The sequence below is a fragment of the Sorex araneus genome, chromosome 8, assembly GCF_027595985.1.
Source record: "Sorex araneus isolate mSorAra2 chromosome 8, mSorAra2.pri, whole genome shotgun sequence".
Classification (NCBI taxonomy): Eukaryota; Metazoa; Chordata; class Mammalia; order Eulipotyphla; family Soricidae; genus Sorex; species Sorex araneus.
In genome coordinates, this window is record NC_073309.1 from 53,348,050 (window position 1) to 53,372,257 (window position 24,208).

At 60.2% G+C, this 24,208-nt stretch overlaps 2 protein-coding genes across 5 annotated transcripts in view; one reads left to right on the forward strand and one right to left on the reverse strand.

Annotated features, from left to right (window-relative positions):
• C8H19orf81 (chromosome 8 C19orf81 homolog) overlaps nt 1-2,449 on the forward strand; it is an 18,498-nt gene extending 16,049 nt beyond the window's left edge. Inside the window, exon 8 of the mRNA XM_055146467.1 lies at nt 624-2,449. Within this exon, the coding sequence (XP_055002442.1) occupies nt 624-819 (196 nt within the window). The 3' untranslated portion in view covers nt 820-2,449. The remainder of the gene's footprint in view (nt 1-623) is intronic.
• SHANK1 (SH3 and multiple ankyrin repeat domains 1) overlaps nt 932-24,208 on the reverse strand; it is a 48,044-nt gene continuing 24,767 nt past the window's right edge. The window contains exons 15-25 of one of the 4 annotated variants that reach the window (XM_055145111.1): nt 23,453-23,535; nt 23,192-23,316; nt 22,518-22,653; nt 22,169-22,249; nt 21,648-21,671; nt 21,351-21,425; nt 21,069-21,187; nt 10,370-10,466; nt 6,280-9,382; nt 4,512-4,592; nt 3,977-4,114 (exon numbers count right to left, since the gene is read on the reverse strand). In XM_055145111.1, the coding sequence (XP_055001086.1) occupies nt 4,547-4,592; nt 6,280-9,382; nt 10,370-10,466; nt 21,069-21,187; nt 21,351-21,425; nt 21,648-21,671; nt 22,169-22,249; nt 22,518-22,653; nt 23,192-23,316; nt 23,453-23,535 (3,889 nt within the window). In that variant the 3' untranslated portion in view covers nt 3,977-4,114; nt 4,512-4,546. Of the gene's footprint in view, nt 4,115-4,511; nt 4,593-6,279; nt 9,383-10,369; nt 10,467-21,068; nt 21,188-21,350; nt 21,426-21,647; nt 21,672-22,168; nt 22,250-22,517; nt 22,654-23,191; nt 23,317-23,452; nt 23,536-24,208 lie in introns of all 4 variants that reach the window. The other 3 variants (XM_055145108.1, XM_055145109.1, XM_055145110.1) reach the window with 3 other exon arrangements.

The following is a 24,208-nucleotide window of genomic DNA, read 5'->3' on the forward strand; positions in this document are numbered from 1 at the left end:
GAAAGGGAGTGTGGCTTGGGAGGAGCGGGACGAGGGGCGGAGTCTGAGGATGATGGCGATGAATGACAGGGCCGGGAACGAATAGGAACACAGGGTCAACACTCAGAGCGCTAAGGGGCGGAGCCAGGCAGTAGGCCGGGAAGGGGCGTGGCCTACATAATGACCGGGCCGAGGAGGTAGCGCGGAGCCTGAGCGAGGTGAGGGGCCAGGCCTCCTTCGGATGTGAGAACTGGACTCTGGACGACCCAGTCACAATGTCGGCGTGGGGGTCGGAGCCCAGGAAAGCACCGAGGAGGGGAACCTGGTCTAAGCACATTGTAGAGTCGGGGTCACTAGCAGTCAGGCGGGACCCGATCTGGTTCGGGGTCCTGGGGCAGGGCGGGGTCTGTGGCGGCGATTTGAAAAGATAGTGCCTCTTTATACCCCGAATGTCGCGATTAAGGAACAGGTGGGGCGACGGGGGCCGGAAGTTCCCACAGGAGCAAGTCAAAGCACAAAGCGACCTCGGGCAGAGACAAGGGCTGGAGAATTTGGGGTCGGCGTGACGGGTTGAGTCCACGAGGTGGGACTAAGCGGGGTCTCTTCGACCACCAGCGAACTGATGTCCCTCTCGCCCGCCGCAGATGGCTCATCACGGTCTCCGATTTCCAGACTCGCTCGCGCCTGCTGCGCTCGGGACTCAGTCCGCGCGGCGTCGCGCACCCGCTCGTGCGCCACGACGAGCTGCTGCTGGGCGACTACCGCCTGCACCTGCGGCGCGCCATGGTCCGACGGCGCATGCTCGAGGCGCTGGGGGCGGACCCGACCGAGGATGTGTGAGCCTGGGGGCGGGCCCCGGCTGCGCTTCGCCCCGCCCCGCCGACTCGGGCGACCTATCCGGAACCCGGGACCAGAGGGTGCGTGGCCTTCCCAGGAAGGAGGCGGGGCCGGCTCGAGGGGATGGATACTGTGAGTTTAATTATAAAGAATGACCTGGTACAAAAGCCTTTTCTCTCTGCAAAATCTTAGTGGGAGTCAGGGGGAATAGGTGACGGGGGAGGGGGGTTTAAAGATGAACCCCCATGATATATCCCGCCTCCCTCAAGTGGACACCTGGGTCCCAAACCCTTGAAGGATAGTTGAGGGTAGTCCTGGGTGCCCGGCTTTCACCGCGAGTGACCCCGACTCAGCGAGACCCAGACGTCCTCATCCGCCCCCCTCCTTTGCCTTCTACCACCGCCCCCTCTTGGAAGACAATTCTCGGGCTTTTATTTCAGGATTTTTTTTTCTGGAATTTTTTTTGTGTGTGTGTATGTCCTAGGGTTCATTTTTGTGTATTTTTTGTTATTGTTCCTCTTTTTACTTCGTCTCTCCTCTCTGCCCCCCCATCCAGTCCCTTCCCGCTCCCTGCCCTCTCCTCCCCCCCTCCCACCCCTTTACACCCTCCCCAACCCCGCGGCACCCATCCAGAATGAACAAGCCCTTGGTAGATGGGCGCCGCGCAGGCCCCTGCGGATGTAGGTATCTGACCAGGAGGAGGTGGCGGGGAGGGGCCTAACGCCACCCTCCTCCCTCCCCCATCCCACGACCCTCCCACAAGGTTCCCCGCAGATCCCTGACGTGGTGAGGGGAGAGGGCTGCGAGTACTCTCCCCCCAAGGACGGAGCAAGACCACCACCCGCTCAGGGGTAGGAGGCAGTGGGGGGCAGGGGCTGGGGGAGGGGGAGCTCCCTTCTTTGGCAGCTGAACACGGGGAGTAGGGGGACCTGAGGGTAGCGCCCTCCCCCCTTTACCCACAGTAGGGGAGGGGGCTTCCCAGGAGAAAGGGGTGGCTTAAAATTCCCAAGCCCCAGGAAGAAGGGGGGAAGCGTGCGGGAAAGAACAGCCAGGCTGGAGGGGGACCAATTTCTTGGGGAGATGGGGGCATCATTTCCGTGCAAAACGATGGACAAATGGCCCAGAAGTGGGGTGAGGGGGATACACCGCAGGGTGATGATGAGCAGGGGGAGGAGGGTCTCAAGCCTCAGAGATGCAGTGCCTGATGGCAGAGGGAGAAAGCACAAGTGGCTAAGAATGGGCAGTGCCCTTGGGGGGGCGGGGCAGGGCGGGCAAACAAGCCGCAGAAAGAGGAATGAGAGCCAGCCTAACAGCAAGTGAGTGGGGGGGGGGCGCGTGGGCTGCGGGGGTGGTCTCCTAGAGGGAGAGGGGTCAAGCTGCCCAGGGTGGGGTGGAGGGCTTCGAAGAACGAGTGGGAACTGAAGAACGAGTGGGCAGCAAAGCCAGAGTCTGCAAGAACCTTGTTTGCAAGGGGGAAGCAGAGGGCCAGGAGAGCGTGGAAGGGCCAGGGTGGGGACAGGTGCCACGAAGTCCCTCAAGGGGACAAGAATGGAGCAAGATTTGGAAAAGAAAGTTGGGCAAGGCAGAGCAGCTCTGCCCCAGTGTGAGAGAGAGAGAGAGAGAGACAGAGAGACAGAGAGACAAGAGAGAGACAGAGACAGAGAGGAGAGAGGGAGGAGGAGGGAGGAGAGATACAGGAGTGTGGGAAGAAGTGCTGGAAGGAAGCAGCAGAGGCCCGCGTGCTAGGAGGTGCCCAGGTAGCGAGTATGCAGAAGCCCAGCAGCCAGGGGGGTGCAGACCAGCCAGCACAAATGCTGCAAGCTGGAGGGGGTGGGGTGGAACAGGGGTCCCAAGTGTGTCTGCAGCAAGGGTCCAGAGTTTCCGGAGGGAGAGGGGTGGGCACGGGAGAGAGAGCAGGGGCCTGGTGCAAGGAGACAGTGAAGCAAAGCAAGTGAGCACAGAGAAACAGCTGGGGGGGAAGGGCAAGAAGAGGAGCTTGCAAGCCCCTGGGGGGGGGGAGATGGGGAGCTGAGGAGAGGAGCTTGCAAGCTCCCAGAGAAGGCGGAGAGTGTGCAAGATAGCGAGGGGCAAATTTGTGCAAAAATGTAGCCCGGGGAGCAGGAAGAGCTGCTAGCAGGAGTGCAAAGAAGCGTGCAAGAGACTGGGGCAAGGGGGGGCTGGGGAGGGGAAAGGGTGCTGAGGGGGATGGCAGGTGGTGGAATCCGAGGGCACCCCCTTCTCCTGAGGCTTGGGGGACAGCCCCCATCCCATCAGGCTTCGGGCTGACCCTCTATGGCTCTGTCTGTCCCCCCCTTCCCCAAACTGACACTTTCCTCCTCCTTGGTCCCCATTCCCCCCTCCCTCCTCCTCCGATGCCCCCTCTTCTACGAGGTGCAAATGTCTGGATGCCAGCTGCAGGCCACCTGGTGACCTCCGACCTTGGGCGACCAGAGGGCAGGGCAGGGCAGGGGCACCCAGTTTCAGCAGAGTCCCTCACCCTGGGGAAGAGGGTGAAGGTTGGGGTCAGAGGTCAGCCAGGCTCCAAGGGTTCCAGCGGATGGTCTGGTCCATCCAGGCCAGCCATCACCTTTCCAGGAAGAATTTGAGAGCCCGGTCAATGTTCATGCGGTGGCCCACTCGGGTCACGCCCAGGTCCACGTAGTCCTCCTTGGTCAGGGCGGGCAGGTGGGAGCCATCGATCTCATGGTCCAGGAACTGGGCTCGGTGCTCGGCCAAGCCCAGCCATTCCAGCCAGTCGGCCACATCAAACTTGGTCCAGAACCCCAGGGGCTTCGCGCCAAAGGGCTTGTCCGGGGGCAGCGGCAGCAGCCGGGTTGGCGAGAGGGAGCGGGAAGCCCCTGACAAGCCTCCCCCGAGGCCCCCAGACATCCCCGGGTGTGGTGGCACGAAGACGGGGGCAAAGGGGTCAGCAGAGCCTCCTGCCCCTCCAGTGGGGGAGCCACGGATGTCGAAGAGGCCGGGATAGAGGGGTCCGGAAGGCAGGATGGGCAGGGACGAGGGCCGGGGCGCAGGGCTGACCTTGTGCTCCGAGGCGGGCAGCAGCGAGGGACTGGGGGCCCGGCGGAGCAGTGGGGACCGCATCTCGAAGTCCACGCCCTGGAGGTGGCGGGTGGACGTGGAGGAGGAGCCGGAGGGCGAGGTGGCCCCCTGGGCTCCAGCAGCTGCAGGGGGGACCCCGGTTCCTGGGGGGAGTGGCGGCAGAGGTGGTTTGGACCAGTTCTGAAACAGGCTGCTGACAGGTTTGGAGAGGATGGAGGGCTGGGGGTCTTCCGAGATTCTGGAATGTGATAAGGGGACAGGGGTGGAGGAGGAAGGGGGGGTGCGGAGGCAGAGGGCAAGATATAGGGCGAGAGGAAGAGAGACATAGGGGCAGGTGGGGGAGAGGTGGAGAAGAGTGATGGGGAGAGAGAGAAGGGGTCAGATGGACATCAGAACAGAAATGAAGGGAGAGAGAGAGAGAGATGAGAGGACAGGGAGAGGGTGACAGTCGAGAGATGAAAGAAAAAGAGACATTAAGTGATCATAATAATCATCGCCACCACTTACTGATGCTCACGTGTGCCAGGCATTGTTCCAAGTGCGTTACAGGGCACCCTCTCAAATTAATCTCCCCGTGACCGCCCTGATGCCGCTTACTATTAGTATCATCAGCACAGAGAGGGTAGGTAACTTGCCTAAGGACACACGGCCAGGAAGTGGCAGAGCCCGGTTATATGGCACCAAGGTCTGAGCTCTTAATCACTACTCTATACTGCCTTTGGGGTTATGCCAAGTCACAGCAGAGTGGAAGACAGGGAGACGGTGAGCAAGGAACGAAGAGAGGGTGAGCATTCAGGGACAGATGGAAGGGGTCAGGGAACAGAGAGAGAGAGGGAGAGAGATGGGGAGAGGGAGATGAAGGAGAGAAGAAACAAGGGGAGAAGAAGGTTCCCCTCATCCCTTTGGCTCCCTCCAGGAGTCTGGCTCAGGGCCTGGGATCCCGTTGTTCCCTTGGTCCAGCTGTTCCTTTCCCCAGGCTCTGATTGGCTCGCTCCTCCCCAGGCTCTGATTGGCTCCCTCCTCCCCCAGGCTCTGATTGGCCCACTGCTCCTCTCTCTACTCTCTACTTCTTTTGCTCCCAGTCTGAGACCACAGCAACGATTCCCTTTCCACCTTTCGCAATGACGGAATGATCGATGATATCGTTGTCTGACCCCACCCCTGCTCTTGGAGACTGTGCTTTCCGAGGAGAGTGCTTTGCCCAGCTGGGAGCACCGCCAGGCACCCTGCAGGGAGTGCTGCCCATCATCCCCAGGGGTACTCCGGATATAGGAGGGGAGATACCCATCATGGATGGGCACACGTGCTGACCCAGAGACCCATTCTCTCCAATATAGACTGGAGAGGTAGTACAGCGGAAAGGCGCTTGCTTTGCACGCAGCCGACCCAGATTGGGTCCAAGGCACCCTATGCGGTGCTCCAAGCCCCAGAGCCAGGACTAGGCACTGGGAACCTGAGAACAGGTGTGGTCCCCAAACCAAAATAAAAATAAGAAGTTGCCCTAAGGGAGTAAGGGAGAGCGAGAGAGCAAGCTCAGTGGCTGGTTGCCAGGGGCTCGTTCCATGCCTGAAATTCTGATACCTGGTGGGAGGGGTGTCCCACAGTTGAGTTGGCAGCGGGCTCTGAGCAGCTCTGCGTGTGGCCCCCAAACAATAAACCAGGTGCAAAAATTCATCTCAAAGGCCTCACAAAACCACATGCAAACAGCAACTGGAAGCACAGCAGGCGCCCCACAAAGAAATGCAGCCCAGGGCAGCATCACCAACCCTGTGAACCACAGGGCCCTCCACATGCACCACTGCTCTACAGACCCCTGAGACGCATGACAGCTCTGCCTGTCATGGGCAGACAGGACTGAGCCACAGCTCCTCGCCCTGAGTTGGCGACATGACTCCATCTCCCCAAATCCAGAAGAGCCTTGTACAAGTCTGCACTGGGTGGCGATCCAGGGAGCAGCTCAGACAGAACCACCCAATACTGCCTGGGCTACTGCAAGCCATACGACGGCCCCAGCCGCCATCTGTGACCATCCACCAGAGAATCAAATCCCCATTGGCCAAGAGCTCCGAAAGCGAGGGGCTGAGAGTGGAAAGCTTGTAGGTAAAGCACCAGGCCCCCGATGTGCGGGGCCTCTAGCCAACTCAAAACTGAAAGCCCCTGAGGAGCTTCTCTTAAGAACTGTGTTCAGTGGAGGCTATGGTGGGGTGGGGGACCCCACGGACACTCCCGAGATAATGGATGGCACCTACAGACGCTCCTGAGATAAGGGGCATGCTGAAACTTTCTGAGGATGCTAACTGCTCAAGAGCCAACCTCTGCAAGCCAGCCTGGCTTCTGTATCTGTCACCCTGAGGCCCCCGCAGAGACAGGCACCCACTGGCTCAGCCACCAGCCCCAGCTCACCTCTGGCGCTGCAGGGACGAGGTCCTCTCCGGGACGTAGCTGGCTCCCCCGTGGTGGCTGTCCCCATTTCCCCCGCTGCCTCCCCGGGCCCAGGGCAGAGCGCCACCAGCTGCCGATGAGCCCCCAAACTGCTGGAGCTTGGAGCTGAGCTCGCTGATGATGCTGGCTTTGACCGTGGCCAAGGCTGAGGCCTGAGGCTGGGCCAGGGGCCCGGGCAGGGGTGGCGGCGGGGGGCCAGGGCCCTCCTCCCAGGGCAGCAGCTTCCGAGGCAGGGAGGAGGAGGACGGCAAGGGCACCGGGGGACCTTCTGACTCTAGCGACACCGGACTCCCGGCCACACCTGCCACTGAGGGTCCTGAGCAACCGCTCAGGGCCAGCAGCCCATCCGTGCCGGCTCCGGTCACCGAGACGGTGGGGCTGGTGGGAGTGACAGGGTCCCGGAGGCCTCCTCCGGGGCTCGGTCGCAGGCCCGCGGACCCCAGCGCCCGCCCCCGGAGCTTGGATGGAGTCATGAGCTGTGGAGGGTAGGGAGGGGCCGGCGTCCCACTCCCCCCAAAGGCCTGGCCGTCCAGGTAAGCCACATACGTGTCCAGAAGCTCAGGCCCGCCGGCCACGATGCCGCCCCCTGCCCCTGCGCTGACTCCGCCTTCGGCCGACAGGCTGCTAAGCGTCGACGCGCTGCTGATGGTCTCCAGCGGGTGGTCGCTGCTGCTGCGGCTGTCCACCTCCTCGATGCCGGAGTCGGTACCGGCGGGTGGGTCCGGACCTGGCGGTGGGGCCGGGGCCGGGGCGGCGACCGGGGCCGGGGGGCCTGGAGCCGGGGTGTCTCCGGGAGGCGCGGGGGCCCCCTGCGTCAGCGTGGCCACCTCGCTGTCGTAGGAAGTCAGGCTGGAGGGCGTGGAGTCCAAGGCGGGCGGGGCGGCGGCGACAGCGGGGGGCGGCACCGGGGGCGCGGGGGCTGCGGGCGCGGGCGGCTCGGGCAGCGGGTGGGGCGGGCCCGGCGTGAGCGGCGACTCGGGCTTCTCGAAGCTGTTGGAAAACTCCAGCGGCGGGGGCAGCGGCTCCACGAAGAGGAACTCGCCGTCCTCCACGTCCACCGACGGGGCGGGCGGCGGCAGCACCAGCAAGGGAAGCCCGTTCTCCTCGCTGGGCCGCGGGGACGTGGGCGACGGGGGCACGGAGCGGCGCGGGCTGGGCGGCGGCACCCCGGGCCCGTCCTCCGACGGTGGCCCTCGCGACCCGGGGCCGGCGGCGGCGTTGGCGGCGGCGGCGGCGCGAGGCTGGCAGTTCTCCAGGAACCGCACGTGCAGCGGAAGGCGCTCGGGGTCATCGGGGGCGCTGGACCTCCAGGCCTTACTCACGCCGGGGAGCGGGCTCGGGGGCTCGGGCCCCAGCTGCAGCAGGAGGGGCCCCACCCCGGGGGCCGTGGGGGGCAGGCGGTGCAGCAGGGAACGGCGGGCCGCGGGCGGGCTGGCCGAGAGCGACTTTTCCTGGCTGCCCAGCGAGGGCCGGTACCCCAGCTCCCGGCGGACGGGGTCCGGGGAGGAGGACCCCCAGAGGCGCAGCACGGGCTCGTGGTGGCCGTGGGGTGAGTGGTGGTGAGGGGTGGGCGGCGGGACCTCGTAACGGGGCGAGGGGGGCCTGGGAGGGGGCTGCGGCCCCACGCCTCCCTCCGAGGACTCCTTCAGCGCCCTCTCGCGGGCGGCCAGGGCCAGCCCGAGCGGGGAGGCGGGGTCCAGGGCCTTGCCGGTCAGCGGGTGGACCAGCGGCCGCGGCGGCAGGAAGCTGGTGAAGGCGCTGCTGCCGCCGCTGCCCCCGTAGGCTCGGCCGCCGGCCGCGTAGGCCCCGTAGCCCCCGCCGCCGCCGCCGCCGCCGGACTCCAGCCGCAGGTAGGGCTCGGCCGAGAACATGCCCTCGTCGATGGACTTGGAGTGGCGCAGCCGCGGGCCCGGGGGCGCCCCCGAGCCCAGCGCGCCGCCGCCGCCGCCCGCGTCCTCGTCGCCCGCGTCGGTGGACAGGAAGAGCGTGGAGCGCCGGCGGGCTTCGCTCTGCCAGCCCCCTTCGCGCCGGGCCGCGCCCACCAGGGCTGCCCCGAACTGGCTGGTGAAGTCCAGGGTGGCCGGGCCGCTGGGGGAGGCGGGCGTGGGCACGGGCGAGGGCGAGGGCGGCACGGGCGAGAGGGGCGGCGCGGGGCTGGACGCCGACGAGCCGCCGCCCCCCGCCGCGTCGGCCTGGCTGGGGGGCTCGGCCTCCGTGCTGCTGCCCTGGCTGCTGCGGCCGCTGCTACTGGTGGATGGCGCCTTGATGATGATGGTGGGGATGGGGATGGAATTCTTCTCCGACGGCGCGGCCGGCGGCGGCTGCGGCGACGCGGGGGACGTGGGCGAGGCCGCCAGCCCGCCGCCCTTCTGGGGCTCGCCCTCCACTTTGGTCTGCTTGACCAGCGGGCCCTTGCGCCCCCGGCCCGAGCGGGCCGGCACGTACATGGCCGCGCTGGCCGCCCGCGGGGGCAGCTGGAAGTAGCGCAGGGCGGGCGCCTGGGCCGTGGAGGAGCCGCCGCCGCCGCCGCCCCCCACGCTGGCGTGATGCGACGGGGACGCGGCCCCCGGGGTGGGGCTGGGCCCGCCGCCGCGCCAGCCTCGCAGGCTGGGTTGGGGCCCCAGGGCCAGTCGGGGCGGGGGGTCGTCGGGGGAGCCTCCGGTCTCCATCTCCGGCGGGTGTGGCGGGTGCGCGTGGTGGTGGTGAGGCTGTGGCGGCGGCGCGTGGTGGTGGTGGTGGTGGGGCGGGTGGTGGTGGGCGGGCGGCAGGGGCCCGCTGTGGTACAGGCTCTTGTCGCGCATCCCAAGGCGGCCCTCGGGGAGGGAGGGGCCGTCAAAAGAAGACGGGGAGGAGGCGGGGTGGGTGCTGGAGCCTGGGTTGAAGGACCCGCGCAGGGAGGGGGTGAGGCGGCCGGAGGAGGAGGGCGCCGGGGGGGTGCTGTAGGGCGGCTCCGGGGGGGACGTGGTGGGCGGTGGGGGGATTTCCTCGGAACCAGGCACAGACAGGCTGCGGCTGAACTTCATGGCTGGGGGTGCTAGGTAGGGTCTGTCATCCTCAGCAGCCCCTGGGGAGACAGAGGATCCAGGAGAGGGGACGGGGAGGGGGGGTGGCAGCAGGTGAGGACCGCGCGGGCGGCGCACGGCAACCCCCGCGGCGTTAAACCCAACGGGGTCGGGTACCCCGCGGGTACGGGCCGTGCACTGAGCCGCGGCCAACAGCAGGGGGAACCGCAGGGGTGGGGAGAAGCGCAGCCGCATTCTCTCCCTCGGCCAGGAGGGGGCGCCTTGCCCTAATGCACTCAACGGCCAATTCTCACTAGCGGGAGGGGGGTGGAGTGATCAGCAGGAGGGAAGGAATAGGCACGGGACGGGCAGAGCAGCCCTGGAGGCTGGGGAAAGTCAGCCACAAGCGGCAGCGGGAATCTGAGGTGCCCGAAGAAGCAGGCTCTGCCAGGCTCTGCAGCCCAACCCCATTCATTACCTGGGCTGGATCCCATCTTTGCCGTGGGGCGGCTTCCCCCTCTCCCCACCTGGTTGCCTGAATTCATCCCTTAGCTCCTACTAGTCTGTCTACCCCCCGCCCCCCCACCACCTCGGCACTTTCCTCCTTCCCTGTAGCCTACTGCCTATTTCTCTCTGGTGACCCAGAAGGCAGCTCCCAAGGAACCACCACCTACCGCCGGCCACGGGACAAATGCTCCAAACACAAAAACAAAATTCTGTAACTATGAGTGAATCATGAACAAATGGTCAGCTAGGAGGGAAGGAACTAGGCTCAGCGTGGGGACTCCGACTGTCCGAATACAGGCGACGACAAGGTGGTCCCGTTCTGGGCATGCAGAGCCCGTGGCTCAGACAGATGCAGATGTCTGGACAGTGACTGTCCTTATGCCCAGTAGCACAGTGCAAAGCCCAATTCAGGGCCCTGCCCCTAGGGACTGTAGTGACCGACAGAAGTTGGAAGGGACATTTCCAGCAGCCCCTGTCACCTGCCGCCCCTCCCCCTGGCAGCTCCCCTCACAAGCAGCTGGCAGGGCCCACAGCAGACGTACCAATAGACTTCTGCCGAAGCATGAGCCCAGGGCCTGGGGGCAGGTAAGAAGGTCGTTCGTAACTGGGCTGGGAGCGGTGGTGGGGATCAAAGCTTGACTTGGGGCAGCAGTTGGGGAGGAAAGAGAGAAGAGCAGAGAGAAAGAGATCAGTCAGGGTACCCAGGTTTCCCACCTGGCCCTTTCCCACCCTTTCAGCATGACCATGGGGGGGCCAGGAAAGGTTTCATTCTGAGTTGGTGCTGCAGGGGGAAAGAAAGGGAAAGAAATCGGATTATCAGCTGGCCCTGATGCCCACGAGACTGACCCCTGGGCCCTTTCTCCCCTTAGACCTCCATGCCACCAGCGGGCACTGGACGAGAAACTGGTACCCTGCATCATCTGAGTCTGTCCTCACTTTTTTTCCCCTTGGGCCACACCCAGTGATGCTCAGGGTTTACTCTTGGCTCTGCAATTTAGGGATCACTCCAGGCAGGCTCGGGAGACTGTCTGGGATTCTGGGGCTTGAGCATGGGTCAGCCACGTGCAAAACAAACACCTTTCCCGCTGCACTACTGCTCTAGCTGGTTTCCAATTCGTTGTGGTACGTTTTGCTACTGGAAATGACCTTGGGCGTGTCTCCTCCATCTCCTGCCTACACCAGCTTTCTGAGGGCCGTGGAATGTGAAGCCCAGAACACAGAGACGTGGGGGGGGGGCTGGGTGGAAAGGGGGGAGGGACAAGATACTTCTTTTCAAATTAGGAAGTGGGGAAGCACATCCTCAAACCCTGATAAGTCGTCTTTATACCACGCAACAATATAATTATTTTTTTTGCTGTTTGGGTCACACCTGGCGATGCACAGGAGTTACTCCTAGCTTTGCACTAAGGAATTACTCCTGGCAGTGCTCAGGGGACCATATGGGATGCTGGGAATCGAACCTGGGTTGACCGCGTGCAAGACAAACGCCCTACCCGCTGTGCTATTGCTCCAGTCCCATGAAATATAATTTTTTTTTTTGCTTTTTGGGTCACACCTGGCGATGCACAGGGGTTACTCCTGGCTCTGCACTCAGGAATTACCCCTGGCCGTGCTCAGGGGACCATGTGGGATGCTGGGATTTGAACCCGGGTCGGCCGCGTGCAAGGCAAATGCCCTACCCGTTGTGCTATCTCTCCAGCCCCATGAAATATAATTTTTAAAGGGCCAGAGAAACAGGATAGGAGTTAAGACCCGGTATGTGGCCAACCCCGACTCCACCATGTGGCTCCTCTAAGCACCACCAGGAGTCATCCCGGAGCACAGCTAGATGTGCTCCCCAAGCCCAACTCTCACCCCACCCCAAAAAAACCAAAACCTTGTAAAGGCTGGGGATGGAACTAGTCGTAGAGTAATTGTTGTGTTCGTATGAGCCCTGGGTTCAATCCCTGGCACTACAAAAATGGAACAAAAGAACTGAGGGGCGAGAAGGGGCGAGGGAAGATGAAAGAGCTGACTTCCCATGGAGGGGTCAAAGGCTGTGTCCCGGTCACTGCAGGGTCCCCAACCCCAAATCAGACCTGTGTGTCCAGTCCCTCCATGGGTGATCTCCGTGGGTCTCTGTTCCTGGTGTTTGAGACTGGAAGTGCAGGAAAAAGGAAACACGGTCTCTCTCTTGGGGCCGGAATCATAGGATAGTGCGTAGGGTATTTGCCTTGCACACAGCTGACCTAGATCAGACCTCTGGCATCACATGTAGCCCCCCGAGCACTGCCAGGTGTGATCCCTGAACCAGGAGTAACCCCAAGCACTGCTGGGTATAGCCCCAGAACAAACTCAAAAACACAAAATGAAAAAAAGGAAATCCTCTCAGGCGACAGCTCCGACTTTGGGGTCACACTCAATCTAGCCGCACCCCTCTAAGCCCCCCTTCTCAGGATTCGGGGGTTGAACTCTCAGCTGGAGCATCCTTCCCCTGGCTCTGCTCGGGAAAACTGGTCCCCCACCAAGCTCACTGCTCCCTTCCTCTAGACCTGGACTATTCAGTGTGGTGGCCATTTGCATATAAATTTCAATAGTTTAAACTGATTAAAATGATGCATGCCAGAGAGACAGAGCATGAGGTAAAGCTTTGCCTTGCCTCCCATTGACCTCAGACTCTAGCACTGCACTGAGTCCCCAGAGCCAGGGGTGGCCTCCAAGAACCTCTGGGTGTAGCCCACCCCCCCTCCAAATTAAAACCAATTAAGCAATGTAGTCTATTCAGGTGTCAAAGCAGAAAGCTGAACCCTGAAGTTTAGAAGTCGAAAATGGGGGCTGAAGCGATGGCACAGCAGGAAGGATGCTCGCCTTGCTTGCAGCCAAGCTGAGTTCCATTCCCAGCATCCCGCGGGGTCCATCCAACACCACCAGGAGTAATTCCTGAGTGTAGAGCCAGAGTAACCCCCGAGCAATGCCACGTATGGTCGCCCACACACAAAAAAAAAAAGACAGTTGATGGGTGGGCACCCGAGGGGGTAAGCAACTGCATCACACAAGTGACGTCCCGGGTCCCACCTGAAGAAACACATCACCACTAAGACAAGGTCTCAAGACTTAACAACTGAACGACGATTTCTAAGAAGGCTGCGGGTGAGGGTGGCGAGGGAACAAGACCTGGGGGCAATCCTCGCTGAGTCTTCCACCTGAGAGGTCTTACGGTCCATCTGGAACCTGCACGATGTTACAGGCCAAAGTCATGGCCCCAAAAACAAGCTCCCTGCCCCCCATCAAACACGACTCAATCGGCACACGTAGCTGGTGGCTACTGAACTGCACAGCGTAGAAGTAGGTCCTTGGGGATGTCCCAACTGGCTGCTCTCGGGGCTCACGTGTGCTAGCCTGCAGACTGTCTCTCCCTCACCAAGATGATGGAAGGCGGTGTCTGTCTCATATTCTTAGTCCCCAAACCTTATCCATTTTATTCTTCCTTGGGAAGCAGCTCTTCATTCTAGGTGGTATGTATTTGGAGATTACATTCACCAAACTCCCACATGGCTGCCTGTGACCAGGGGGACTAGGGGTGGCCCACATGCATAAATGGAAATGTTCTGTCACTTCCAGGAAGTCCCAGTAGAGGTGACCCTAACACTAATGTATCCTCCTTCACCTCGTATGTTTTTGCTTGTTTTTCTTACTCCCTGGGATACTGGTGCAATTGCTGGAGCTCTAGCTGAGGCCATGAGGTGACTGCAACTGGTAGCCAGGCACAGATGGTGGCGCAGAAAGCAGGGAACAGAAGGCTTGTAGGACCTGATGACCATGGCGGCTACCAGACCTGCCCGGCCTCTACCCAAGTTCTCAAACATGAGAAATATGAAAGCACTGATCTTGTTCCAGCACTGAGATTCGGAAGTTTCTCATATGCACCAGCAGAATCCAGTATTATAAATACCTCCCCCTTCCTGAGGTGAAATTTGATAGGGGACAAAACGTGGCTTGGTTGGTACAGACCAACACTGCGGGGCTGAGTAACGGGCTCAGGACACAGGAGGTGCCAATAGGTATCTGTGAAATAAGGGACTACCTGGAAGTACTACAAGACACCCTCACTGGACGGGGGCGGTGGCGTTGCGCCTCGAAGGCAGAACCCAGGCCTGTGCCTCAGATGGTCATGAGGAAACAGCATCCCACTCGGGCACACCCGCCTCCTACTTCCAGTACACTACCTCTTACTTCCAATAAACCCACACCCACTTCCGGCAAGCCCACTTCCACTGCACCTCCTTAGCTCTCTGGCATCACTGAATAGCACTGTAGCACTGTTGTCCCGTTGTTCATCGATTTGCTCAAGCGGGCACCAGTAACGTCTCCACTGTAAGACTTGTTACTGGTTTTGGCATATCGAATACGCCATGGGGAGCTTGCCAGGCTCTGCTGTGCGGGCGGGATATTCTCGGTAGCTTGCCGGGCTCTCCTAGAGGGGCGGAGGAACCGAACCCAGGTCGGCCGCATGCAAAGCAAACGCCCTACCCGCTGTGCTATCGCTCCATTCTTAAACACTGAATACTTTCCTAAAACATCTTCCCTAGATCTTGACCAAATGCTCTGCTTGCGTTTTCACCCTGACCTGCAGCTGGTGATGACCCGAACCCTGGCCAGAGCACGGTGGCAAAGGGGGTGAGAGAGGAGGGGAGTATTTTCACACTGAGCACACTGCTGCCTGCTTTCTGTGTCTCACTGGCCTTCATGCCAAGGCGTGTTGGGGGGCAGGATGGATTGTGCTGTTCAGATGAAGATGAAAGAGTATCTAAGATGGGTCAAGTCTTGAGCAACCCCTGTGTAAGGAAGAGGTGACAGGGCCGCCCAACAAAACATGCAGAAAAAAGCCTTGGAAGAAAAGAGCGCAAAGATGAGCGCGTGCAGTTACGGGAGCCGGGGGCGGGGGGGATGTGGGGGGCAGGCGAGGCTGCAGCCAGGACTGAAGAGACTGGGCAGGGCAGGCAAGAGGAAGAGCAGGAGCCGGAGCTTGTCTTGTCTGTGGCCAAGCCAGGTTCGATTCCCAGCACCACATATGCTGAACTCGCCAGAAGTGATTCTCAGGCGCAGAGCCAGGAGTCATCCCAGAGGACCGTCCACCCAAGAGGAAAGCCGATCGTCAGGAGACAGGCGCAGCCTCTGGGGGTCTGAAGCCCAAGTGAATCCTGAATTTATTCTGTGTTGTTTTCGGGGCCACACCCAGCTATACTCGGGGGTTATTCCTGGCTCTGCGCTCAGGGACCACTCCTGGCAATGCTCAGGGGATCATACGAAGGTCGAGGATTGAACCCCGGCCAGCCTCATGCACGGCATACGCCCTCCCTACTGTGTGATCTCTTTGGTCCCAGTCAGTCCTCAAAGATCTGAGGAAGTGGAGGAGTCAAGACAGAGAGAGCTGGGTATCAGGGGAATCCGGGTAGTAAAGTGGCCCCGGAGTGGTAAAGTGGGAAAGCGGCGTCCTAAGGCTATCTGAAGGAGAAGGCTCAGCCAATCACAGGGCCCTAGACGCACACGTGATCCTGTGGGCTGGGTCCTCCTTGCCCTGCACTTCCTGGTGGGTCACTTGGGTCTGGTGCCTCAGTGGCTAAGAAGACGCCTCACCCAGTGTTGTGCACGGCTGGCAACTCTGAATGGGCCAGGAGACTGGTACCAGAGAAGCAAGGCCTGAGAAGAATGAGGGGGTGATGGAGGCACTGAAAACGTGTTTGTGATGGGATGGGATTGGTCCAGAGGGTCTCCGGGCAGGGATGACGCTTGAGCGGGGCACAGGAGGGGCAGTGAGGCAGAGGGAGGAAAAAAGAGGTCCTTGGAGGCTCCGAAACGGAGAGCGGAGATTCCCAGAAGGAAAACCTGGCGGGGATAGCAGCCAGGGTGCGGTGACACTCAGGGAGAAACAGCCCAGAGACGATACCCCCGAGAGGGGAGATGGACGCACGGACCCGCCCCCATCCTACTGCTGAGAACAGACAGCAGAGCCCAGCAGGAGAGATCTGGGGGTACCTGGAGCTGGCGGGCGGGGACGCGACAGGGAGGGCAAGCGGGACCCCTGTGGTTGTCAGAGGAGAGCGCGAGAGGGCAGGGACAGAGAAGGCCCCTGGCGGGAGAGGGAGACCCGAGGCATAGAGGCAGAAGAGAACCAAGATGACAAAGGGAGGAGGAAGGGGAAGCCGGAGCTCTGCAGGGGGCCGGGCCCCCATCACCCCCAGAGAAGGGAGAGAAAAGGAGACTCCAACAGGAACAGCGAGCCCAGCTCATTGGCTCCACCCAGAAGGGGCAGCCAATCACAGGGCCCCAAGCGCACACGTGATACCGAAAGGTGGCGGTGCCCTCCCCTGCCTGAACTTCCGGAGTGGGACACTTCCGGGGTGGGAGAACCCCAGGAAGAAGCCTGTGACCGCTGTGTGTGTGTGGGGGGGGAGAGGCGGGGGAAACTGTCCTCAGGAAGTCTGGGCCGGGTTGGGGCACCCCTGGGTGCCGTGTCATCTATGCAACTAACCAAGGCCTGGCTGGGTTTTTGGGGACCGGCTCGACCCACTTGGGTCTTTCCTTACACATCCGGGTGGGGAGCGTGACCTTAACTCCTGTCAAGAAGGCTGCTCCTGAAATGGGGGCACGCTTGACTTTCACCCCATTTCCAACAACAAGAAACAAAGATAACACTGTAGCACTGTCCTCCCTTGTTCAATTTGCTCTAGCTGGCACCAGTAACGTCCCCACTGTGGGACTTGTTACTGTTTTTGGCATATGGAATACTGCCACAGGTAGCTTGCAAGGCTCTGCCGTGCGGGTGGGATACTCTCGGTAGCTTGCCAGGCTCTCCGAGAGGGACAGAGGAATCAAATCCAGGTCGGCCGCATAAGGCCCTACCCGCTGTAGTCCCAAACTGGAGAATACAACAAGATATTGTCAAGATCAGAAACAAGATGCAGTGGTAAAAGGTGTAGCTTCCAAAGTGACACTAGGAGCAAGAGGAGTCTGGATCTTTTTGGTTTGTTTTGGGGTCACACCCGGCGATGCTCAGGGCTGACTCCTGGCTCTGCACTTAGCCATTACTCCTGGCAGGGTTCAAGGGACCATACATTGTGCCAAGATCGAACCCGGGTCTGTCACGTAGAAAGCAAGCACCCTACCCACTACCACTGTACTAGTGCTCCGGCCCCAGAAATAAGGATTTTTGAAGCCACATTAGTTACTGAAAAACTTCCGGGATCAGTAACAGGAAAATACTTTGGGGCGATGTGGGGAGGAGGATAAAGAATGTCGGGAGGGAATTCGGAGTGAGGAGGGAGAAACAGCTAGAAGGAGGAATAATGAAATGGGATTAACTGCAGGGAGGCCCCAGGCCTCCAGTCATAATGAATAAACGAGCATGCGTATTCTGAACCTCAGTCCAAAGCCTCCAGTTAGCGGCTGAGAGGCAGGGAGGAGTCTTTCCCCAAGGGAGACAGTTTCCTTATCCTGTCTGGGGTGGGAAGGGATTGCCAACAGCTGGGAAAGATACAGACCCCCACCATGGGGCAGCTGTCTGTCTGATATGGCATGGGATGCCTCCACAAGCAGGCTTAGCCCAGGGTCAGACAGTCCCACCCTTTTCTCACTGGGGGCTAAGCTCTCAAGCCAGAAACTCCTTTATATCTGCAGACCGAGCCCTGCGTGTGTGTTTATGTTTATATATGTTTATATATCTGCAGACCGAGCCCTCGGGTGTGTTTCAAGACTCTGGGTTGATAATACACCAGACTAATTCACAGTGATGTCAGGACCAGAGGAAGCTCATCTAACACTTAGATTTTGTACTCATTAAAAAAACAACAGAGGGGGGCTGGAGCAATAGCACAATGGGTAGGGCGTTTGCCTTGCACACAGCCGACCCGGGTTCGATTCCCAGCATCCCATATGGTCCCCCGAGCACCACCAGGGGTAACTCCTGAGTGCAGAGCCAGGAGTAACCCCTGTGCATCGCCGGGTGTGACCCCCAAAGCAAAAAACAAACAGAAAAAACACTTTGATTTCTATCCCAGCCCTCTCACCCTCAGAAACACAGAGTTTGGGGGGCATTTTTTTTGCTTTTTTTTGGGGGGGGGTCATACACTATGTTGCTCAGGGTTACTCCTGGCTCATGCACTCAGGAATTACTCCTGGTGGTACTCGAGAACCATATGAGATGCTGGGAATCGAACCTGGGTCGGCCGTGTGCAAGGCAAATGCCCTACCCACTGTGCTATCACTCCAGCCCTTGGGGGGTCATTTTAAACAGTTAATAGCCCAACAAAAGCCCCCAAATGCAAAAAAAAAAAAAAAAAGGAGGGGGCACAAAATAGACTTAAAAAATGGTACGGCAGAGATAGTACTGCAAATATGGCACTTTCCTTGCAAGCAGCCTGGGTTTGATCCCCTGAACCTCCTAGGACTCCTAAGCCCTGACCTTACCACCCCTCAACCCCCCACCACACACACAAAAATCCACCACAGTCTGTAAGAGGCTGTGAGAAGGCATCAAAGATAAGGTGAGCATGAGATTGAATCTTCAGCTGATGATGGAGGGTCATTTGTGAAGGAACTTTCCTACCTGTATCTCTTCTTTTGCTTCTTAGTGAATAAAATTTTTTATCTTTATAATCATTATTTGGACATGAGTTATCTCTAAGCACAGAGCCAGGACCTCAAATCCAGAAAGAAAACAAGAGAGACAGAGATCCGGGGAGATGGTTCAGTGGGCCGGAGCACATGTTTTGCCCACAGGAGCCCCAGGTTCACCCCTCTAAACATGGTCGCCAGAGCAATGCCGAGAGCACACTGTGAGCACTGAGTTAGGAGTCTATCTGATATGGCATGGGATGCCTCCACAAGCAGGCATCACCTCAAGGAAATCAGAGACAAGACAAACTGGCCTATTACCCCCACCCACCGGGAGTCAGCAAGTGTGACCAATGGCCACGGGAAACCAAGAACATGGCTACCCGAAACCGCTAACAAGCAATGGACACTGGGTGACACCAACTGCCGGAACCCAGAGTATGTTCGTGTGTGTCATCTCAAACCCAGGACCCTCTCTTGTCTGCTGTCTAAAGGGGCGGCTCTCCTCTGCCCTGTTCTTTCTGGGCTGGAGGTACAGGAAGCGAGGAGGGAAGGAAGCATGAACAGGAGAAAAACAATGGCAGGCAGAGGGGCCGTCAGGAAGAGTGCGGCTGTCTGCAGTGCGATTCCAGAGGCTCATGCATACACAGGGGGCTGGAGAGATTGCACAGTGGGTAGGGAACTTGCCTTGCAAGCGGCAGGTCCCAGTTCTATCTCCAGTGTCACATCCGGTCCCTAAGCACTGCCAGGAGTGGTCCCTGAGCACAGAGCCAGGAGGAAATCCTGAGTGCTTTAGAGTGAGGTCCCAAACCACCAAAATAAAATGACCAAACAAATGCAGAATAAACTGCCATAGGAGGGGCCAGAACGATAGCACAGAGGGTAGGGCATTTGCCTTGCACGCGGCCGACCCGGGTTCGATCCTCGGCATCCCATATGGTCCTCCAAGCACCGCCAGGAGTAATTCCTGAGTGCAAAGCCAGGAGTAACCCCTGAGCATCGCTGGGTATGACCCAAAAAGCAAATAAATAAATAAATAAATAAATAAATAAATAAATAAACTGCCATAGGAAGTGAGGAGCTCCCGGTTTCAGGCATTCGAGTCAAGGATGGGCTGGGGACCAGAGAGATAGTACCCAGGGTAAGGTCCCTGTCTGAAAAAGACCCACACCATATATGGGACTCCCCTGAGCACAGAGCGAGAAGTAAGCCTTGGATATAGCCATCTGTGGCCCAACCTTATCACCCCCCAAAACTGAAAAAAAGAAAGAAAGAAAACCAAGCACAGTCTATAAGAGGCTGTGAGAGGACATCAAAGATAAGGTGTGGGTGAGATAGAATCTTCAGTTGATGGTGGGGGAAGTTGATTGTAAAGGAACTCTCCTACTTGTATCTCTTCTTTTACCCCTGGTATAAAATTTCAGACCTTTAGAAGCATTTATTGGAATACCTACTAAAGAGTTTGTGGCCCCCAAAAGCCAGAGTCAAAATCGTGAGGAAAAGGTCCGCTGGTCCTCAGATAACGTGTCTCTTTTTTGGTGGGGTGCTTTTTGGGTCACACCAGCGATGCACAGGGTTACTCCTGGCTTTGCACTCAGGAATTACTCCTGGTGGTGCTCAGGGGACCATATGGGATGCTGGGAATCGAACTCGGGTCGGCCGTGTGCAAGGCAAATCGCTCCAGCCCCAGATAACGGGTCTTGCCTTCCCAAGAGGCAGAGGGCCAGGCCTGGGTGGAAAAGGAGGTGCTCATGGAGAGATGGGGCTGCAGGGAGGGAGCCCCTGGCAGGACGTGACACTGTGAAGCAGGAACCAGCAGGGCGACAGCTGGACTGTGGATCCAGTCACCTGACCATCTGGCTCCCTCCCTCTCTCAGCCTCAGTTTCCCTGCTTGCTTATCTCTGGGTTTTGGTATGTTAGAAGTCACACCAGTGGTGTTAGGCAGTTGCTCTGGGGAGTACCTGGGACCTGGCGGTGCCGGTGACCCTGGCAAAGCCATGCCTCCTCCCCAGTTTGCCCTCTATGTGAGCTAAGACCCTGAGACTTCACAGAAGGCTCTGGACAGAGACTCCACGTCACAGCAGTTAAAGAGTGCCCAGAAATGACCGATGCCCACAGTAAGGGTGTGGGGGGCCATGCAGATTTTGGGGGGCTTCCTTAACAGTCATTACCTCTTGGGTGCCTTTATGGACACGGGGCCTCGAGCCACAGATATGTCCAGTCTTCTTTTTCTCTTTTGGGGAAAAATTTGGGGCCCACCCAGCAGTACGCAGGGGTCACTCCCGACTCTGCTTAGAAATAACGCCCAGCAGTGCTCAGGAAACTACATATGAAGCCGAGGATGGAACCCCAGTCAGCTGGATAGAAGGCAAGTGCCCTATCAGCTATATGACCTTATCACTGCTGGGACATAGATAGAGAAGCATGAGCCCCAGGGGCGAAGAGGGGTGGAGAGCGGAAATGATGCTGGGAAAGACGCAGGAGAAACAGGAGAGTAGAGGGGCAGAGGAAAGGGGACCCAAGGGGTGCAAAGATGTAACACAAGAAGTGTGGTGACCCCCCAGGTTAGGAAGGGTATATAAGAGGGACATAAGCTCCCGGCTGGCACATGTGTCCCAAGCCCCGGGCTCCCCACCCAGGTCACCTACCTCAGTGGCAAAGTAGCCTTTGGGTCGGTGCTTTCCCAAGGACGCCAGGCCTCCAGGCCCAGGGCCCTCGCTGGCGCTGATGGTCTGCTGGGCGGCCGCCAAAATCTCATCGAGCTTGTCTGGGGGAATCAGGGAAAAAAGGAAGTTCGCTGGTCTTGGGGGCCGAGACCACGCAGCCGGGCACCGCGGTAGTCTGACACCCTGCTTCGGTCCCTGTGCACAAGGCAGGGCCTGCGCGAGGGAATTGATATGACAGCGGGAGGGAATTGGGGGACATCTTACTGAGTGCCATCTGGTACACGGTCCGCTTTTTCTCCATGCTGGGCACAGGCGGCGGCGGCGGCTGCTGCTCGTACTCTGTGGGCAAAGGACTTGCTTGAAGCCCAAGGACGCCCCGGAGAGCAGGGGTCCAGCGGGGCGTGGCCTTCGACCCACTGGGCGTGGCCTGCGGGTATGCGCAGGTGTGGATGGGGGCAGTGAGGTGCCCAGGGTCGGTCGGGGAGGGACCAGGCCGCCCGGCGGGGGGCGGAGGACGGGACGGGGTTGGGGGTCCCTCCCGCCAGTCCTGTGCCCACTCACCACTCTTCTTCTTCCAGGGGGAGACTAGCCCGGGGGAGAGGCAGTAGAGGAGCCAAGAGTTAGGACTTCAGGGGGAGGCCAGGGACCCCCTCTCTGGGACGCCCACTTCTCCCGGGGCCCGTGGGGGGGGCAAACGAACTAGCTGCCCCTGGGCGGCAGCCGGACGCCCGGCTCCACTGGTCCCTGTCTAGAGAGAGGGGCCGCCTTCCTTTCTGGTGGGGCTGAGGCGGCGCCATTGGGGCGGGCAGGGGCGCTGTGGCAGGGACTGGCAGAGGAGCGAGGTGGAGCGGCCGAGAGGGGGACACAGAGCCCAGCAGTGCCCGACAGAGAACACAGGACAGAAAGAGGCCAGCTCCCAGACACCCTTCCCAGCGAAGACACACACACAGGTCAGTGGGCCTGACCCGGGATTGGGGCGACAGCAGGAGGACGAGGACCCTGGCCACTAACAACACTAACAGACTCAAGGGTGGACAGCCCCTCTGCCCCTCTCCCTCCGCAGCCCCCCCACCCCGGCTCACCCATCTCCTCCAGCTCTGAGGTCATAGACTTGGAACGCAGGGAGATGGCTGGGGGCGGGAGTCGCTTAGCCTGCTGGGTTGCTGAAAAGGTGCCGGTGGGGGGGTCAGGCCCTGGGTCCTGAGGGGGGAACCCAGGGCTCCTCCCCCACCGCCGTGCTCCCAGATGGCGGAAATCAGCCGCCACCAGCTGGCTGAGCCCTCCGTGCCTCAGTTTCTCCCCAGAAGGGCCCTGAAGGAGCAGCCTCCGGGAGGGGCAAGGCGGGCGGCAATGGGGACTAGCCATCACTGGGCTCCTGGGGGGGGATAGGGGTCTCAGGTCGCAGTGGCGGGGTGGGGGAGGGGTGTGCACCTTTCTTGTGGGCCGCCTCGTCCATATCGGGGTGGCGGGTCACCATCACCACCTTGACCATCAGTGTGTTCCCGCCTTGCCGGATCATATTCACCACCTGCCGGTGGCCCACCTTCACCACGTTCTGGCCGTTCACCTGCAGCACAGACCCCCCCAGACCACAGCGAGGGGTGCTCTCAGCACCAGCGCCTACACCCCAGCCTCCCCCTGCTCTCCCCTCCCTTCCGCCCCCCACGGCCTGTGTGTGTGTGTGTGCTGGGCGGGTGCAGCTCCAGGTCATCTTTTGGAAGAGCACAGCTTGCAGTCTCAGGAACCCCCCCTCCCCCCGCAACAGGCCACGCTGCCAGTGATGGGGGCCAGGGGATGCAGGGACTCAAACCCACTCCACTACTGCTATGCTATCTCCAGCCTCCAGGGCTCTTGTATAGGGGGGGACTCCCCAGCAGTGCTCTGGCCCCACTCCTGGGTCTGTGCTCAGGAATCGCTCCAGGCAGGGCTTGGGGTGACGGGGAATCAGCCAGGGCTGGCTGCCGGCAAGGCCAGCACCTCCCTACTGTCCTAGATCTGGTCCTCAGGGGTCATCTCTGGAGGTGCTTCAGAAAGGCAGAAAGCCCGAACCCGGTTGGGGGCAGGGGGTTGGGGGTCCTGAGTGCCCGGCAGGCGGGGAACCTTACCTCGATGAGGAAGTCCCCCATCCGCAGACCCGCGCGCCACGCCACACCGCCCTCGTCCACTGACTCCAGGTACTGCAGCGCGGGGAAGGCCGGCGTCGGGGTGAACTCCTCGATGGGGGTCTGCGCTGCAGATGGGGAGGAGCCGGCGGGGCCGGGGGTGGGGGGGGAGGCCGAGCAGGGGATGGGGCTCAGACCCAAGTCACGGGAGGGCCCAGAACCCCGGGTCGGTTCCTTCTCCCGCCCGCCCCAGCCAGCACTCACCCTTGGCCCCCCGCAGCACGAAGCCGAATCCCTCGCTGTCCTTCTTCTGCAGCAGCACGGTCTTCTCCTTGATGATGTAATCGCTGGAGGGAAGTCGGCCGTGAGGCCCCGGACCCCCGAACCCTCACACCTATTTCGGCGCACCCGTTTCTGCCCGTGGCAGCCAAGAAAAGCCTCCCGCTCACTCATTCCTCATCCGTCCATCTGTCCGTGTCCATCCACTCAGCCATTCATTTATCAGGCCACCACCAAGTCTGGGGGTCCTCCCGGGACACAGGGCTCTAGGAGGGCCAGGGGTGCCGACAGCTCCCCGGAACAGGGCAGGCACCCCCAACAGCCATTTTCTGTCTGTGAACTTGAGCCCACCCTCTTCCCCCACTGCTCCCACCTCTGGGGCCTCAGTTTCCTCCTCTGTAAGGGGGGTCATTGCAGGCCTCCCTGAATCAGATGGGGTTCAGAATGGCACTAGGCATGGAATGTACCTTCTCTCAGGCCCCTGTGCTGTCTTGGGCCCAAGAATTAAATCACAAAGATGCACAGGGGTGGGGGGAGGGGGGTCACAGAGATAGAACAGCACGTGGGGTGCTCGCCTGGCACGTGCCTGACCCAGGTTCAAGCCTCAGCACTGCACAGGGGCTCGGAGACTGCTAGGAGTGACCCCTGAGAAGAGCGAGGTGTGGCAAAGAAAGAAGGGAGGGAGGAAAGGAAGAGAGAAGCTGCAGATGCAGCGCCAGGCTGAGCCTCAACCAGGGCAAC